The following is a 17,372-nucleotide window of genomic DNA, read 5'->3' as shown; positions in this document are numbered from 1 at the left end:
ATCAGGATATCTAAGCGCTGCCAATATTAATCGGAATCAATTAACGTGTAACATTTATATGTATTTACCCAGGAAACCTTCTCCGAGTCTCAAGATACTTTCGGAAGGGTCCTCACATTGGGACTTCTGACAAATTCCCTTTTGAAGGAATGTTTGCGTGGGGGAGGGAGCCAGAGTATGAAACCCATCTCGCACGCACGAGGGGATGAATAGTCAGAGGTGTGCACAGACGTGTGGACAACCCGCCTGCTGTGCTGCCGCCATCTCCTGGTCATCTCGCTGCCCGGTGGGATTGAGCGTTTCACAAATAGCAGCGCGATCCGCCAACCCTTGCCTCCGAAGTGTTGGACCACCGGTGCGCACTACCGCACGTGGCCGAGGTGTGATTTGAGGGATGTGCTGGAGAGACGTTATCACCCACAATCCGCTCGCTTGAGATAACCGATCCTGGCTTCTTTGGAATACTTGACAATCTTTGACTCTGATCGTTTTTCTTGTATCATCTCCACCGCAATGAACATCATTCACTTCATCCGTTCAATACACGTCATCATCGTCAGCATCGTCAGTCCCTTAACTGTAGGGATTGTGGGGACGCCAATGTGGCGTTCGGCTCTTCTAGCTCGTACATCTTGTGGTCTCTTGCGATCTGCACGACGTCTGCTGCGGATCTCCATGTCCAAGTCGCTGCTTTCGTTGCCCAGCTGCACCTTGGGAGACCTCTCCTCCTCGTGCCTTCCACCAGGCCCTGCAGGATGACACGGAAATGTCCCCCTGGTCTCGGAGTGACACCGCCAAACAATCGCATCTTCCTCTTTGTTCGTGCTAGTCACAGGTCGTGTACCCCGCTGTTTTTAGTCACCTCCGCATGAATCAACTCGCTGATTGGACCTACTATCAACAAACCCTCCACTGTGAACAACGAGCTTTTGTGGATGATTGAGTTTTTTTTTTACCTCCCTCGCGCGTACCAAACGCGCGTCCTTTTCCAACGACTCGCCGGTCGCCGAGGCAGCCGTCGAGTGTGGCGCCTGCCTTTTTCAGAAGCGGCCTCCGCGTTTTGTGCCACGGTGCGGTCGCTGCCCCCTCACCACCCTCCCCGTGCCCGCAGGCATGGTGCTCGTGCAGAAGGAAGGCCACCTCATCCTGCTGCCCCACTCGGCGCTGCAGCAGCTGAGGCCGGCAACTCCCGGAGCCGCGCCGCAGTTTCGTCTCCCGCCCATTCACCAGGTGAGGGCCCCCCCCCTCCCCCCCTCGCCATTCTTACGTCCGCTTGCGTGCGAGGAGGCCGGCCAGGCGCGGACCTGGCGCGGTGGCGCACGCCCGCCTGCGATCCCAGCGCTTGGAAGGCAAGGGATGCATGTATGTACGTTGGAACTTCTTTCGCACCGTTCCTAGCCAACCGTGCTCATCGGAGGTGCTGGGAAGGGTTGGTGTCTTGGGTGCGCGACTCCCAACTTGCTGGGCTGTCAGGGCGCCAAGAGGTGGCAGAACAGTAAACGGGTTGCTGCTGACCTACCTGGGTATGCCATGTCCCACCAACTACCCCCCAACCCTCGTCGCCCTCTCTCCGAGCAGCCCCCCGGGACGCACGTGATTGCGAGGAGCGTGGCCCCCACCATCATCAAGCAGATCTCACCGGGCCAGACCGTGGCCTCCACACAGCCCACGCCGCTACAGGTAACGTGGGCCTGCCCACCGACCCCCGTGAGGCCCGCTCACAGGGCCCACAATCCGCCCTGAGTGCGCACGGTAAAGGACGAAGGGCGACCGGTTGTAGGTCGCCTCGTTTTGTCGAGCAGTTTGATTAACCGCCGTATGTATATTTTATCCTCTCGTTTGTTCAGTTTTGTTTGCTTTATGAGCCTAGATGTAATCTATACAGATTCTGAGGAGCACAACTAAACGTGCGTATCTTGAGCATAAAAATATTTTTGTTCAATGCTCCGTTTTGTGCCTCGTTGGACATAGCTTGTGTCCGGCTGACACTGTGCCGGATCTCCGTTTGCTCCGTTATACCTCGTGGTGGTCTGTTTTTGCACGCGTCACCGCCCTCTCGCTTACGTCGCGCCGCCGCTTGTCGCGAGCAGCCTCAGCAGCCGGTCTCCGTGGCGCCCACCACCATGGCGACGTCGACCGCGACGGCGCCGGTCCACCGGCCTCCCGTGCCGGTCCAGGCCAAGGTCATCCAACCGCCGACGGTCATCTCGGCGCCGCCCGCCGCCGCCACCTTCGGCACCGCGACGCTCACGCGACCGCCCACTCCGACAACTCCCGTGAGCACCAGCGGCGCGTGCCGGCGCCACCAGCGGCGCGTTAGACGATTTGTGTGCGCCGGCGGGGTGCGTACGGCACGGCGAGCGCGCGTGCCCACGCTCAGTTTTCCATTCTTTATTCATCATTTTGATGCCGTCAAAAAATGGTCCCATAGATGTCACCCAAAATTCATTGGACCAGCCACACGTGACGTGTCAGTTTTTTTGACGAGGCCCCTTCACAATTGTTTTTCCCTTTAACCGTGGGCTTTATTTGGTGAAGAAGTATGCATAGAGTGTGGTCAATTACACACACACAGACAAAAGACATTCGCAGTTCACCACGGGTACGTGAACCCGAGCGCAGAGAAAGCTTGAGGCTGCCACCGAGAGTGCCTGCCCCTGCCTGTGTAGGCACAAGCCGGGGAGAAGACTCCTCAGCTGGCTCTGTTTTTCTTCTCCGAACGTTGCAGCGCAGCGCGAGGCCTCCCCCTGCTGTTTGCCGGGGAGAAGCGCGCGGGCGCACGCTCACGTGGCGGCAGCGTGTTTACGTTTTTGAATCGCCCGCCCCCGCAGCCGGCGCGCCCACGCACTCGCGCGGTTTTAATAACGCAGCCGTGGCGTTGATACGCGGTCGAGAGAGCTCAAGGGGGCGGCGCCCGCGGTTCACCAAAAACCAGTTGGTGCGTAAACACGTGGACTTGGTTTAAACCAGGAGAGAGCCGGTTGAGAAGAAAAGTCTCCTTCCTAAAACTGAGATACGTGGATCACGGGCAATACAGATATAGACTGGAACAAACGGTAGAATGCCACCGCAAAAACGTTCCATCAATAACAAAATATTAAAGAAATAGCAATAAAGCAGGTGAAGTGTGAAGTTAACAAAGAGCAATGATTCCAGTATTGTAGCTTTTATTGTAGGGCAGAAAGGTCCTTCACCTACGTTTTAGCCGTTGCGATCGTTAACGGCTCCATCTTCCGCAGGTCATGGTGACGAGCGCAGGGTCGATCCGACCTCTGACCTCACCCACCACAGTGGCCATCACGGCGGCGCTGCCGGGCGGCGGCGCCGTGAGAGCCGCTGCTCCAACGCTCGTCATGACGCCGGTGGGTCCCGTGCCACCACCGGGGTTGACGGTGGTCGTGTCGGAGGTGCCGGTGCTGGTCGTTGTGCTGGGAGGTGGTTTAGTGGTTGTAGTGGTGGTTATGGTGGTGGTGTTATGTGCGTGTATGTCTGTCTGTGTGTTTGTCTTGGTTTTGTGTGGCTCACAGTCAACATCGGTGACTGTTTTCTGAACTGGTCCTGGGCCTCCCCTAGAGCCTGGGCCTCCCCTAGATGCCATAAATGAGTGTAAACTGGTGCAGTCTGTAAACATCAGCACTGGGGATACAAAGACGGCCGGGCGTGGTTCTGGCCACACTACTCCCTCGTGGGCTCTGCCGGCCTAAATAGGTCCTCGCTAACAGCACTTGCCCCAACAGCCTGTGTAGTCTATACGGGGAATCTTTATCTTTTGTGTATCTATGTGCAGGGCGTTGTGATTAGAGGAATTGTGCAATGAGCCAACATCAGTGGTGAGTAATATATGAAGCGATCCTGGGCCATTCTTGAGGTTACCACGTGTAAACTTCAGCACTGGAGGCTGCTGAGCATGGTTTTCACCACACCACCCGCTCGTGTGATATGCTGGCCTGTTGCTAATTTTGGCAATGGTTGAAATTAGTGGTGGTGTTGGTCATCCCAGTCAGTCAACCCATAGCACCTGGTATTGTACAGTGACCTCCTGTGAGATAGCCTTCGGCACTTCGCATGGCCTCAAAGTGCACCGAGCCTGGCACAAGCGCCGTGGTGACGTCACCGCCGCTTACTGGCGAACGGCGGTTGTTGTCGGTGCTGGCAGTGGTCTCGGCAGATCAACGAGAGTGCAGGGCACCTCTGTCTTGGTGGCATCACGGCGCCAAGTCAGTGCTGTGCAGCGGCGTCTCCTCTGCCTGGCGCTAACGCTCGCCCTGTGTCACTGCCCAGGAGCTGATGGAGAACGTGAAGAAGTGCAAGAATTTCCTGTCGACGCTGGTGAAGCTGGCGTCCACGGGGCAGCAGTCGCCCGAGACGGCGCACAACGTGAAGGACCTCGTGCAGAGCTTGCTCGTGAGTGGCGCTCGCTTACCCCCCCGCTTCCCTCTGCTCCAACCGCCATTCTCTCTGATGCGGTCCAAGCAAGGTTCAAAGTGTTAATGTGTTACCTGTGCCCACCTGTCTTGTAAGTATTTGTAAGTAAAAGGTGTCAATTTTGTTGCCAGATAGAAGGGTAAAAAAGACAATTATCATATTTTTACTGGCAAATGAGGTTCCCATAGTCTTGATGGTAAAGTCAAGGATTCGTCAAAGCGTTTGCGATGATGTTATACCACGTGACGGAATTGTTCGACGTCGCGTACCTCCTCCTCCTCCTCCCGATGACATCGTTATGGGTGACAAGAGCTGACGCGAGCCAATGATGAGCGAGCGAGCGAGCAAATGAGCATGGTCGTGTTGTCTGACGCTGTCTGACGGTGTCACCGTGATCGTTGCCGACAGGACGGGAAGATTGAGCCAGAGGAGTTCACCAGCCGGCTGCAGAAAGAGCTCAAGTCGTCCCCACAGCCATACCTGGTGCCTTTCCTCAAGGTGACCACGCTGTCTTCCTTCTCCCGCAAATGCTCTCGCGTCTCCCTCATATATACATATATATACACGCACACACATAAATATGTTCATGTATATTTTATGGACGTTTTCATGAATTCTAGAATCATTTGGTTAATCCAAAAAGCGAGCACCAAAAACATTTCGGATTGAGCTAAAATGTGAAGTCACTGGAAGTGACGTCACGTCCATGTGTTTTTTTCCATTAAAAATGCCATTGCGTCATATCACTTTTGCTTTAACTATATATTTTTACATTTAATCCACAAACAATGAAAGGTAATAAGTCTAATTTATTTTAATATTAAAATACTACATCAAAACTGAAATTGGTCGTAAAAATACCAGAATAAAACATGTCACAACGCAGCCACACAACGTGTGGTTGCTGGCCTCACCGCTGCTGCTCGTGTGTGCGTGCGTGTGCGAGCACAGAAGAGCCTGCCAGCGCTGCGGCAGATGAACAAGAATCTGCAGACCTTCCCGGCGGCCACCTGCTCATCCAGCGCGCCGGCGCCCACCGTCTCCCTCTCGACCATACGGCCCACGCTCGCCACCAGCACTGGCCTGGTGAGGGCATCTCCGCTCGCCTCTCACTCCGCTTGCCTCCCACTCTTCTCGCCTCCCACTCTTCTCCAGCCTTGTCTCCCACTCCTCTCGCCTCCCACTCCACTCGCCTCCCACTCTACTCGCCTCCCACTCCACTCCAGCCTTGCCTCCCACTCCACTCGCCTCCCACTCCACTCGCCTCCCACTCCACTCCAGCCTTGCCTCCCACTCCACTCCAGCCTTGCCTCCCACTCCACTCGCCTCCCACTCCACTCCAGCCTTGCCTCCCACTCCACTCGCCTCCCACTCTTCTCGCCTCCCACTCCGCTCACCTCCCACTCTGCTCCAGCCTTGTCTCCCACTCCACTTTGCACCAACATGGGACGGTGGTGGGGCGGGAGTAGCAGAGTTGGAATCTCGAACTAAACATTTGAACGGTATAAGGTGGCTGCAGCGGCAGTGTTTTACCCGTAGGGGGTGCCGCAGGCGTGAGAGCGACCCGAGTTCGATTGCCGGCCACGGCCGACAGCGGTGGTGATATCTGAACCGGCCCTGGGCCTCTTCTAGGCTGCCTCAGCCTTCAATCATCATGTGGGTGCAAATGTGTAAAATCACCAGCGCTGGGGAGACTGAGGACGCCCCGGCACGGTGCCGCTAGCCTCACCACCCCCTCGGGTGCCGTGCCAGCCTCCGTGGCGCTCGCTGCCAGCACCTGGCCCCGCGACCTGTTACAGACCGCACGGGAGATCTGTGGCTTGTGGTGTGTGCTCACGGGGGTGATGGTGGGACTGGAGTTGTTGCTGGTGCTGCCGGCGATTAGGGGTTGTGCTGGCAATTGCCAGTGGCGGCGCCAGATGCTTGCCAGTGTTGGTGGAGTTGCCGATGGTGCTTGTGTTGTGTGCCCGGCCGCAGGGCGTGACAACACACACGGTGACGTCGCAGCAGCAGCAGCAGCAGCAGCTGCGGATGAAGCAGTTGCAGGCGCTGTCGGGCGCCCAGGGAACCGTGCTCACCCGTCCCACCACCTCCATCGGCCACATGCGGCACATACAGCCAGGTGCGCGGTTAGCCTAGTCACACGCACAGGGAGGTGCGATGTCTGTTGCTAGGTATTGAATTATTTTATCTTACTCAGCCAGGTGTGTGGTCACTGAGCTACAGACAGGCGGACTCTCCGTTGTCCACACACAGGCAGACGTGGGTTGACCAATTGCATAAAGCCAAGGTCCACCGTATCACGCACAGCCAGGTGCGCGCTGTCCCTCTACCGCACACAGCCAGCCGAAGGCTCCCTTGGCCAGGGACAGCTGGGACAACTCGCCCTTTGCCACTCTTCCTCACACGGGGTCGCTGTCTGCCACAGTTGGCTGTGAGGCAGTCGCTCCTTGCCCCATTCAACCCGCAGTGTCAATGAAGAGGAGGTGGGGGGGTGGAGGAGGTGGGGGGGAGGAGGATGTGGAGGGGGGGAGCTCACACTGCTGGGTTGAGCTGCCCCCAATTATTTCTTACTAAATATATTTTGATAATTATATAATTATCGTTGTTATTAGACTGGAGTAAGAGTTACATGACAAGCCATAGCGAGACGTATACCGGATGTGGTAATGCCGAGTGTGGAAAATTCCTTCTTGTTGACCCGGACTGACCCGGCTGAAGCGGCAGGGTGGCCCGCAGTGGTAACGCTCATGCCTCACAGCAGTCAGGGCCTGGGTTCTACTCTCGACTTGGATGCCGTTCTCTGTGTGAAGTCTGATTGTTCTCCCCCTGGTCTGCATGGGTTTTCTCCGGGTTCTCAGCTTGCCTTCCGTTGGTAAACAAATGAAACCTGCATTGTTTACTGCAATTGGCCCAAACGTACCAATGGTGAAAACATTGACCTGAGAATGACTCGATAGGGATCACACACAGCAGCAGCAGCAGCAACAACATCGCCCCCTACTGAGAAAACAACTTCGTAGGACCCTCTTGAGAAAATAGTCTTGAGACTCGGTGAGGCTTTCCAGGGGAAACTCGCGTCGTAGTGGGAGTAGTAATAAACAATGCACGCCCGGGCCCTGTCCTACCACGATTTGGCACGGCAGCGATCTCGCGAGGCCCAGCGCACTCCCGAGCCCCGTCAGCAGGGGGGGCTGTCGCTGCGGCGGTCGCGGCATCTCGAGCGGGGCGGGGGGGGGCACGTTGCCACCCAGGGAGCTCGCTCTTCGTCCATCATCGCATCGTTTGTTTGCCAAAATGCCGCTCTCTCGCGATGATCGTTGCCCTTTGCTTCCCCTTCATATTTTATCACTGGACAAAATATACATTACATTTTTGGTTTGTTATTTCGCTTGTTCGCCCATGAAAGCCTCACCGAGCCTCAGGGCCCTTTTTCAGGAGGGTCCTGCCAAGTTTATCAGGAGGGGGGTCATGATGCTCCTGCTGTGTCTGATCCAAATTGAGTAGTTTGCAGGTAATATTTCAAAATTTGAATGTTAGTGCCAGTGACATTATTTATGTGAAACTAAGCATGGGGGAGAAACCGTATGTTCTACCTCTCAGAACAGAGGGAGAACATACAAACTACGCAGTATCACACGTCACACTCTCGTTCGCACTCGCTCACAGGTACTCTGCACAACTGGGGGAGATCACACACACACACAGAGGCGCCCGAATCAGGAATCGAACCCAGGCGCTTCGAGCTGTGAGGCACGAGAGTTACCACTGCGCCACCCTGCCGTCCACAATAATAATTAAAGTTCTACATAATTGGCTCTTTCCAAGTCATTAATTGCTTTGCAAAATGTTTTCAGCAATAATTGACGGCACAGTGGTGGTTATATGGCCTCGTTTGTTTCCACAGTTCAAGTGATTAGTTCATTATCGTGCCACTGACGGTGCGTGGATTGTACGCAATAATAATTACAGCTTTACAACCGATCAGGCTTATTAAGTTCCTGATTAAAATTCTTATGGCTCTGGCTTATGTTGAGTGAACTGCAGTTGCAGAACTGTTATGAAGTGATCTTTATTTATATTGGAAGTACAGCAAGGCACAATAACAATTGACATATATTGTGAAATACAATGAACAGGTTATGGGAGACTGACGTCGTGACGACCGGAGAGTCGTATTGCGGCACTCTCAATTGTCATCGTCTCTTCCGCTTGTGTTTAATGCCCCGCGTCGCTCGTTAGTCGGCTAACTTCGGCAGTGTGTGCCCGGTGTGGTACGGGGCTGTGTGATGTGCTGTGGTACGGGCGGTGTGGCGCGGTTTGGTGCGGTTTCGTGTGTTGCGATGTGGTGCGGTTTGGCAAGTTTGCGATGTTTGGCGGTGTGCTTTGGTGCGGTGTGCTTTGGTGTGGTGTGCTTTGGTGTGGTGTGGTGTTTGCGCGGTCTGGTGCGGTGTGGCGTTGCAGGCATGGCGGTGAGATTTGGGGCGGTGAGCGGCAAGGGCCCGGCAGTCGGCCTCTCTGCCGGCGCCCTCGCGACCTCCACCAGCCACACGGCCTCTACAGCACAGAAGGGGAAGTTCAAGGACGCGGGTGGGGGCACCTTTAAGTGAGTTCCCCTTGACCCTCGGGCACCACAAACACTCACACACAGTCCCAAAGACAAAGATCCCCCGTATCGCCGCATTAGACTGCTGGGGCAAGTGCTGTTAACGAGCACCTATGAAGTCCGGCACGGTCCACGAGGGGGTGTTATGGCCAGCACCACACCTGTCCGCCTTTGTCGCCCCAGTTGCAATGTTAGTACACCGCACCAGTTACTTGGTTCAGGCTGAGTCGACCACTTACACACACGCACACTCGCACTTGAGATCACACACCGCACCAGCTCACAGGGAGGGCTTTTACCCTGGAAGCACTCCACTCGTGGATGGGCCATGCACCGAGAGCACCGCTGTCGCCGTGCGCAGGGACGACGATGACATCAACGACGTGGCGTCGATGGCCGGGGTCAACATTAACGAGGAGAGCGCGCACATCGCGGCCACGGGCTCCGATACTGTCGGCACGCAGATCCGCTCGTGCCGTGACGAGGCCTTCCTCTCCGGAACACCGCTGCTGGCGCGCATGCAGGACATTGGTACGCTCGCTCATACGCGCTCGCTCACTCACTCACTCACTAGCTCACTCGTCCATCATTCACCTGCTTGCACGTTCATTCACTCGCACTTTCTTTCACTCACCCACCTGTCCAATCACTCGTGGGTTCATTCACTCGCCGGCCCGCCCGCTCTCCCACTCGGACACGTACATGATAGAAGGCTGCTTGAACTGAAGTGAGCACAAGCAACCGTGGGCTCTGGTGGGCAGGGCGGGCGCCTTTGACACGGCGCTGGCCGCACGCGAGCACAGTCCGCGTGAACCGCTCTGGCGGTTCCCGCAATCCAGCAATAAGTTAAGGCCTCCCCACTCCATGTTGCTTCTGAGGGGTTTTGTCTGATAATGTGGGTTGGTGATCGGGGGCAGGAGGTGGGGGGGGGGGGTGCAGGGTGGCAGGACTCTTTGTGATGTCACTCGCCACGGATGTAGAGTGGTGGTGCGGTGGTTGAATCAGCGCCTTCCCCCCCCCCCCCAACGAGTTAATTTATTTAAAGAGCCCGTCCGCCACGAGCTGAAGTGACTTCTGACGGTGGCCAGCACTGCAGGGGGAGAGGGGGCTGCGGGGTAAACCGGACACTTGTTCATGGCCTAAAACTCAAGAGAATCCTACGGCAAAAAAATCCTGATTCTTAATTGTTTCTTCCCGAAATTCATATTACTTGTTAAACATTCTCATTCGAATATGCACGTTGTAAACAATGCCACCTTCAAGTGTGTCCCAGCGGGCAGGGGCTGCTCGCGAACAACGCTTGCCATGACGATCCGCGGCAGCGCTGGGGGGGGGGGGGACCCATCTTAGGAATGGGAGGGTGGGCGTCTCTTCTGCAAGGGTGTCCCTCACAGGGGGCAAAGACACTTGAGGCTTGGTTTGACCTGTTCGTGTCGCGACACCACGTCGTGCGTGCAGTGGCTAGACGCTTGCTTTTCCTGAAGCGATCCAAGGTCAGCGAGGCAGGGCACGCGCGTCGTGCGTGAGTGCGGACGGTGCGATCTCACCGCGGACAACAGAGGAAGCCGCTGCAGCTACAGCGGCAACAAGCGAGACACGTGTGGCTGAGACGCCTCTTTGGGGGGAAGCCCCCCCCCTCGTCCCGCTGCGCTACCCCTCCACCGCCCCCCCCTCCGAACTTGTACAGCCTCTGAGCCCCCCTCTTTGCCGTGCAGGAAAACGTCCGTTATTAGCTCATAAAAAAAATATGGTTGTGGGGGGGGCGGTGGTGATAATAATAAAAAAATCTATGGAGGTATAATTGGGATCTCTGCTGGAGAGGGAGAGAGGCGAGGAGGGAGCGAGTGAGCCCTCTTTGGAACGGTGAGCGATGCCCACGGGCAAAACCGGGCAACCAGCTGTCTGCGAGACAAACCCGGGTGCCTTTGTTCCACTCATCAGCCGCGGGGTCCGGCGTAACCTCCAACACCCCCCCCCCCTCGCTCCCTCACTTCATATCTTCCGCTCCTCACACCTCCCCGTGCCCCCCCCCCCGCCCAGTCCGACACAAATCCCTCTCCTTCACACCTCCAATTCCAATTATTTTTTTATTGTTTAATCTCTTTTTTTACTTTTCCTCCCCCCCCCTCCACTCGTCTTCCCCACGCTTCGTTTTAACGGCCGCTGCCGCGCGTGCCGGGCGGCCGTGGCGATCGCTGTTTGCGCACCGTCTTCGCGTCGCCACCCCCCCCGCCCCCACCTCGTCCCGCCGCGTCGCTCGCTCGTGGTGGTGTGGGGGGGAGCCCTGCAGGCGCCTGGCGGCTCCGACGTTTGAGCTTCCCGGACCCACAGGGCGGTGATCGCCGTCTCATTTTAATATTTTACTTTCCGCACGATGCTTCCGTCATGTCAGGGCGAGCGCATTGGACTTGCCATCCAGAGGTCATCGGGTTTAATTCTCCCAGCACGGCAGTTGAAATACATTTATTAAATGCCCCTGCTTCTGTCCACCCCGCAGAGTAAGTGGGCACGCCGCTGTCGGGAGCTGTAGCCGTTTATAGCGATACAGCTACTGACACACTTGTAGCCGTTTATGACACCGGGTACAAGTGTGCGTGCTCCCCAGAGGGGTTCTCTAGCGCTATCCCCAGAGGAGGCCCTTCCACCTACATTGGCGTGAGCAAGCAGTTGCAGGACCTGCACCTTTGCCTTTTTACCTTTTTATATTATGGTTCTTTTGGTAAAGTCACGTTGATAGAAAAAATAATAACAATAAAATAATAAATACAATTAAATGAAAATAAAGTGAATAAAAAATAATAAAAATATCACGACATTTCGATCGCTTGTGTTGCGATCGAAACGTTGTGATATTTGTATTATTTTTTATTCACTTTATTTTTATTATTTGATTGTTATTATTTTTTCTTCTATCTACGTGACTTTACAGGAAGAACCATAGAATATGAATTCCTGCAGTCACGAAAGTTTTAAATAAAAATTTGTACATGCGCGGACACACACACGTGCAAGCGAGCGTATAAATAGGCAGCTACGATTTTTCTGTCTCTGTTTTTATGTCTTTCTCTCCTTTTCTCCTCTCGGACGTTTGAGTGTCAGAGCGCCGCGCCGATGAAATGGGGCCTTGATTAGCGGAACCGTCTCGTGGCCGTCTTGATGTTTGACACGCCGCCTCTTTTTATGTCTCAGCTCATTTTCATTCTCACTCTCCGCCGCTCGGCCGTCAGCGAAACACTTTGATATAAAATGCATGCGCCATCCCAACACTGGCCTGGATTTGGACTCATTTGTGCCGTGCACGCGTGTGTGTGTGCGCGCGAGCGTGACTGTGTGTACGTCCTAGCCTGTGTGTGTTTCAATTCCTCTTTTGTTTCCCATTTATTTCTTCTCCCCGTTTTTCCTGTGACCTCGCGGATGGCGGCACAAGATCCCCCCCCCCCCGTGCGCACACCTGCCGCCCGCCACTGCGCTCTCCGCTGCCGTTAAGCGGAACGCCCAAACGCGCCCGCGAGTCGAGGCATCAAATCTCTCCGCCGAAGCGTTCGCTCATCGTGTTAAAGCGAGTCAGAAACATGATTACCGCTTTGCCAGGCGCGCAAGCGTGCTCGCACGTGCCGTCGCCGCCACCGCCAGCGTGTGGTGGCGAGCCTCCTCCCCAGCAGGCCTTGCGGCTTCCTGCCTCCTGGCGGAAAGTGTTGCCTTCGTGCCCCGGGGGTTGCCACCTCCGAGGTGCAAAAAAACGGGACATGTCAGGGGAAGGAGGAGAAGAGGGGAGAACTCGTGGTTTATTATTATTATCACAACTGATAAAAAAAATAACAACTGAACTTTGTTCCAGGAAGAGTGTCTTCTCAGATCTACCTCAAAAAAAGGTTGATCCTGAGAAAACCAGGACAGGTGGCAACTCTATTTACCCCGAGCGTGAGCTTCCACTAGGTCATCGCTCTCCCACCACTCCTCTCTTCTCACTCCCCTCCACCCCACACCTGTACACCTTTATAGGTGCTCGCTAACAGCACTTGCCCCAGCAGTATGTTAAGGCTGCACGGGGGATCTGTGTCTCCGTGTGCCGCAGCTAAGCGGCACGGTGTGAGCGAGGTGCCGCCGGACGCAGTGAGCCTGATGTCGCACGCCGCCCAGGAGCGGCTGCGTGGCGTCATCGAGAAGCTGACGGTCATCGCGCAGCACCGGCTCGAGAACATGAAGGTGCGAACCCCCGTGCTCGTCCCCTCGCCCGCCCGCCCGCCCGCTCACCTCCCGCTGGCACCGTCGGGGCTGTGCGGCCCCGACCCCGAGTCCATCCCTAACCCCGCGCGCTCCCTTCCCCCGCAGGAGGAAGAGCGGTACGAGCCGACGAATGACGCTCGCTCGCAGCTCAAGTTCTTCGAGCAGCTCGACCGCCTGGAGAAGCAGCGCAAGGACGAGCAGGAGCGCGAGATCCTGCTGCGAGCAGCCAAGGTGCGACACCGCGGCCGCAGCGCCTCCTCTCGCCACACGCACCCCGCATCCGCTGCACAATCCACCCTACAATCACTGCACGACCACACTATAGCAACTGGACAAGCACCGCACAAACCACGCCACGACCACCCCACAGTTACCGCGCAAATGCCCCGCAGCCATCGCCTAAATGCCCATAGTCGCCACGAGCGCGGCAGTCAGCGCAGCGCTGCGGTCACACCGACGCGACCACGCCCCAACAGAAGGCGCACAGCTCATGTGCCGTTCGCATGGCACTACGATTCACCCCCAGCGATTCGGGGGGATCGCCACGATTTTGGGTTGCGTTGCGATCGTGCGCGGCCTGTCGTTCACGTATCATTTGCACAAATTGTAAGACTCTTATTTTCGGTCGACGGATCGTGCATTTTTACGTGCCAGGCCTTGACTCGTGCAGGAGAGTAAATTTATGATTTGTGCACATCGTGCAAATTAAAACTCCGGCGTGACATTTTGGCGACACGGCGAAAACGTTCCCAGCGGCAGCCCCCGTCGACGCGCCGTCACCGTGGTTGAGTTCTATCGCTCGCCCACTCGGAGAGAACCGCCACTCTGGCCTTGTGGTCTGCCATGGACCCCGTGGCACATGGGCCCGGCGCTCCGCTTGCCGCCGGGCGCGCTCCCGAGCCTCGCCACCAGGGGGTCGAGGAGGCCCGGCCCACCGTCCACTCTTCGACCGAAACGGTGATGAAAGTCTTCACCGGCAAAGTGTTTTACATGGATGGAAGGAAATCACGGACCGTGACGATGATTGTGACTGCACGGCTGCCCACCGGAGACCAAAGCGGCCTGACGAGACGACACGAACGAGTGTGAGCAAAGACGCACACTGCAGTCGTTTAGTGACGGGCATTAGAGACAATATTGCACTGAGGAAGTCCAAACATGGTAATTAGCCACTTATGTATATAGACACATTTACCGAGTTCACCAATTGGCTGAGCTGATGATATGGGGGTAAGGGGCAGGAGGGAGTGAATTGTGCGCCTTTAATACGGTGGTTCAATAACGATGAGCCTTGAACCACAGACTGATACGTGACAAAAAGTGCGCAAGCTGTCATCGGCTAGACTAAGACAACGACTAAAATTAATAATTACGACCGAACTTTCGCTGGGCCTACCTCGCCGGAAGGGACGGGGTGGGGGGCGTGCACGTAAGGGCAAGAGGGGGTGCACACTCTTCACTAAATAAATCAAATTATGAAACCCATATTCAAATGAAATGGAACGTCGGTGTCATTAGCCATGCGTAGCCTGACCTCGCCCGGAGATTAGTTATTGAAGACGGTGTGTTTAATTCATCTGGCATGCTCGAGCCTCCGCACTTCAATGCGTGTGCTGCTACTGCTGCTACTGCTGCTGCTACACATACTGCTTTTCCTGCCGCTGTTGGTACTGTTGCTGCTACTGTTGCTGCTACCGTTGCTACGACTACCGCTGCCGCCGCCGCAACAGCGGCCGCTGCGGCCGCTGCGGGTCGTGCGGCCCGATGCCCGCTGGCCGGGCGCCCTCTCTGAAGTTGAGGCTCATGATTGCGGCCGCCTCCGCCGCAACTTTCCACAGATCGCAGACGCCGGGAAAGCCAGGGCACATAATTTCTGCTCGGTTATTCCGAGCCCCAGGGCGTTCCTTACTTTTTAAACGACTTGGCTCGGATGTGGCCTTGAGTAATAATGCATTGAGATTTGGGGAAGAGACAACAGAGTTAATGAAAGGCTGGAAGATAAGAGGCAGAATTCGCTGCCCGGGCTTTCAAAAGAGGGTCTGTCTTTGTCTCGGCGGTTTTAAGTAAAACAGCCCGAGGGGAGGCTTTGCCCAGGGGCTGGCCTTTGCAGGCCCATCAAGATGCCTGCTTCCTCTCCGCCAACTAATTACCTTGTTTCTCTTTGGTTTCACGATACATCTCTCTCCCCTCCCACCCCCCCCCCACCCACCGTTACCCCCAAACTCTGCCAACCCCCGCCCCCCACAACCCGCTCAATCCACTACCCTCCTCCTGCTCCTTCGTGCACCCCCCCAACACCCATGTCCTCCTTCCAGAGCCGGTCGCGGCAAGAGGACCCGGAGCAAGCGAGGCTCAAGCAGAAAGCCAAAGAGGTGCGCTGGGAGTGCTCTCAGCTGCCCGGCACAGCCCGGCCGCTGAGAGCGGAGGTTGCCTGATGATGATGATGCTGCCGATGTTGCTGCCGGTGCTGTACGGACTGCGGCCGGCGCGTGTCGTGTCGAGCGTCCTGTTTAATTTCTCGCCGTCGTCACGCTTCCTCGCCGCCGCTCCGTGTTCGTGACAAAAGTGTGGGGGGCACCATCGAGTTTAATGACGGAGCGCAGGGGGACGGGCGGGTTAAGAGCGGGGGGAAGAGGCTGGCGATGAGGGCGATGAGGGCGAGGAGGGTGAGGAGGGTGAGGAATAGCGGTGGCCATCAGCTGGCGAGAGCTGCCGCCGCTATTTCTCGGCCCGCGTAGCCCGACAGGCGCACGGGGTCAGCGGGGATGATGGCTGCCGGGGAAGCAGCCGCAGTCCCCCCCGCCCCCCCTCTCTCCTCGTGGCTCTCGGCTCCGTCTGGCTAAAGGCCCCCCCCACCACGACGACATCCCTCTCCACATCCCTCTTCCCCTGCCCCCCCCCGCCTGGCCCTGCCCCCCCTCCCGGCCCCTGAGGCGTCTAATCTCCCGTGCGCGCCTCGTCGTGGTATGAATAGGAAGCAGTGCCCGGAGGCTGGCGTGCGCTTAACATATTGAAAGAGCCTGGGGGGTAAATAAACCCTCCCGCACGGCGGGCGGGCCGGGGGGGGGCTGCGGCGCGGGGAGGCTGGGGGGCGGGGGTGGGGGGGGGGAGTATCGTATGCAGAGCAGGGGGTTGGTGACGGGGGGGGGGGGGTCGACGGTGGGGGGCGCGTTGTGATGCCCGCTTCATTAATGGATTTAGAACGGTGGAATTAAAGCTACAAAACGGGAGAAGCGCTCGGCGATCTGCGCGCGAGACCAGTTTTACAGCCGTTTCTGTTTCCTGATTGCCAGCGAATTATTCCGACGGGGTGTTTTTTTTTGTCACTTGGGGAAATTTCGCAGTTGCAAAATTTACATACAAAGGGTCCTTTGTCTTTCGAAAGGAGACGCGTGCAGGTGAGAGGTGATTGCGCGCCCGTTCCCCCTCGCACCCACCGAGCCCGCACACTCACAGCTTTTATTTTTGTGTCGGCCGGTTTATTTATTTATTAAATATTCCGCCGGCTTCTCGCGACGCGTGCGAGTTTTAGTGGCGGGCGGGCTCAGCGGTCGATAGCCGGGCTCCGTCTCGCCGCCCGCGGGCGCGTGCTGCCACTAATTGGAAGTTCGTTTTGATCGAGCTTGGCTATTAGCTGCAGTCCTCCCGCAGTTACCCCTCGGGGGGTCCTCCCGCCACCCGGGCCCCCCTTTCTTCTTCCCCTCCGCGCGCGCGCAACAACAACAAAATCTCGGCGGGAAAACCAACGTGCGCGCTTGCTTGCGGATAGACCTGCGTAAACGCCCACTCCGTCCCCACCCCCACCCCACCACCCTTTTTTTGCAGGTTGGTATTTAATTTTTTATTATTTAACGAAACTGCGCGCAAAAAAAGCGCTTTCACTTGACCCCTCCGAACGTGCTTGGCGCAAAATAAATCAGGGGAATTAGAGCTCCGGGGGGGTTGTCGGCATGCGGGAAACGTTGGGGAGTAACGGAGGAATGCTCGCTCGCCGGCTCGCTGGGCTAACGAACATGGGCTGCGGCGAGCGCTCGGGGACCTGGCGGAGTTTAAGAGCGATCCCCGGAGAGCCACGTTCCCCCACCCCCGCAACCCCCCCACCCCCGCAACCCCC

The 17,372-nt window shown here is 56.6% G+C and overlaps 1 protein-coding gene across 2 annotated transcripts in view; it reads left to right on the top strand.

Moving 5' to 3' along the window:
- Positions 1 to 17,372, top strand: part of TAF4 (TATA-box binding protein associated factor 4) — a 36,566-nt gene that overhangs the window by 6,002 nt on the left and 13,192 nt on the right. For both annotated transcript variants that reach the window (XM_078879500.1, XM_078879499.1), the window contains exons 2-14: positions 1,112 to 1,230; positions 1,579 to 1,680; positions 2,091 to 2,276; positions 3,240 to 3,362; positions 4,282 to 4,404; positions 4,834 to 4,923; positions 5,377 to 5,511; positions 6,403 to 6,547; positions 8,890 to 9,031; positions 9,393 to 9,562; positions 13,107 to 13,237; positions 13,364 to 13,489; positions 15,574 to 15,630. In XM_078879500.1, coding sequence (XP_078735626.1) covers positions 1,112 to 1,230; positions 1,579 to 1,680; positions 2,091 to 2,276; positions 3,240 to 3,362; positions 4,282 to 4,404; positions 4,834 to 4,923; positions 5,377 to 5,511; positions 6,403 to 6,547; positions 8,890 to 9,031; positions 9,393 to 9,562; positions 13,107 to 13,237; positions 13,364 to 13,489; positions 15,574 to 15,630 — 1,649 coding nt within the window. The remainder of the gene's footprint in view (positions 1 to 1,111; positions 1,231 to 1,578; positions 1,681 to 2,090; positions 2,277 to 3,239; positions 3,363 to 4,281; positions 4,405 to 4,833; positions 4,924 to 5,376; positions 5,512 to 6,402; positions 6,548 to 8,889; positions 9,032 to 9,392; positions 9,563 to 13,106; positions 13,238 to 13,363; positions 13,490 to 15,573; positions 15,631 to 17,372) is intronic.

This window comes from Lampetra fluviatilis, chromosome 54 (assembly GCF_964198595.1).
Source record: "Lampetra fluviatilis chromosome 54, kcLamFluv1.1, whole genome shotgun sequence".
NCBI lineage: Eukaryota > Metazoa > Chordata > Hyperoartia > Petromyzontiformes > Petromyzontidae > Lampetra > Lampetra fluviatilis.
The sequence above is the reverse complement of the archived record's forward strand: the minus strand, read 5'-3'. Positions and strand labels throughout refer to the sequence as shown.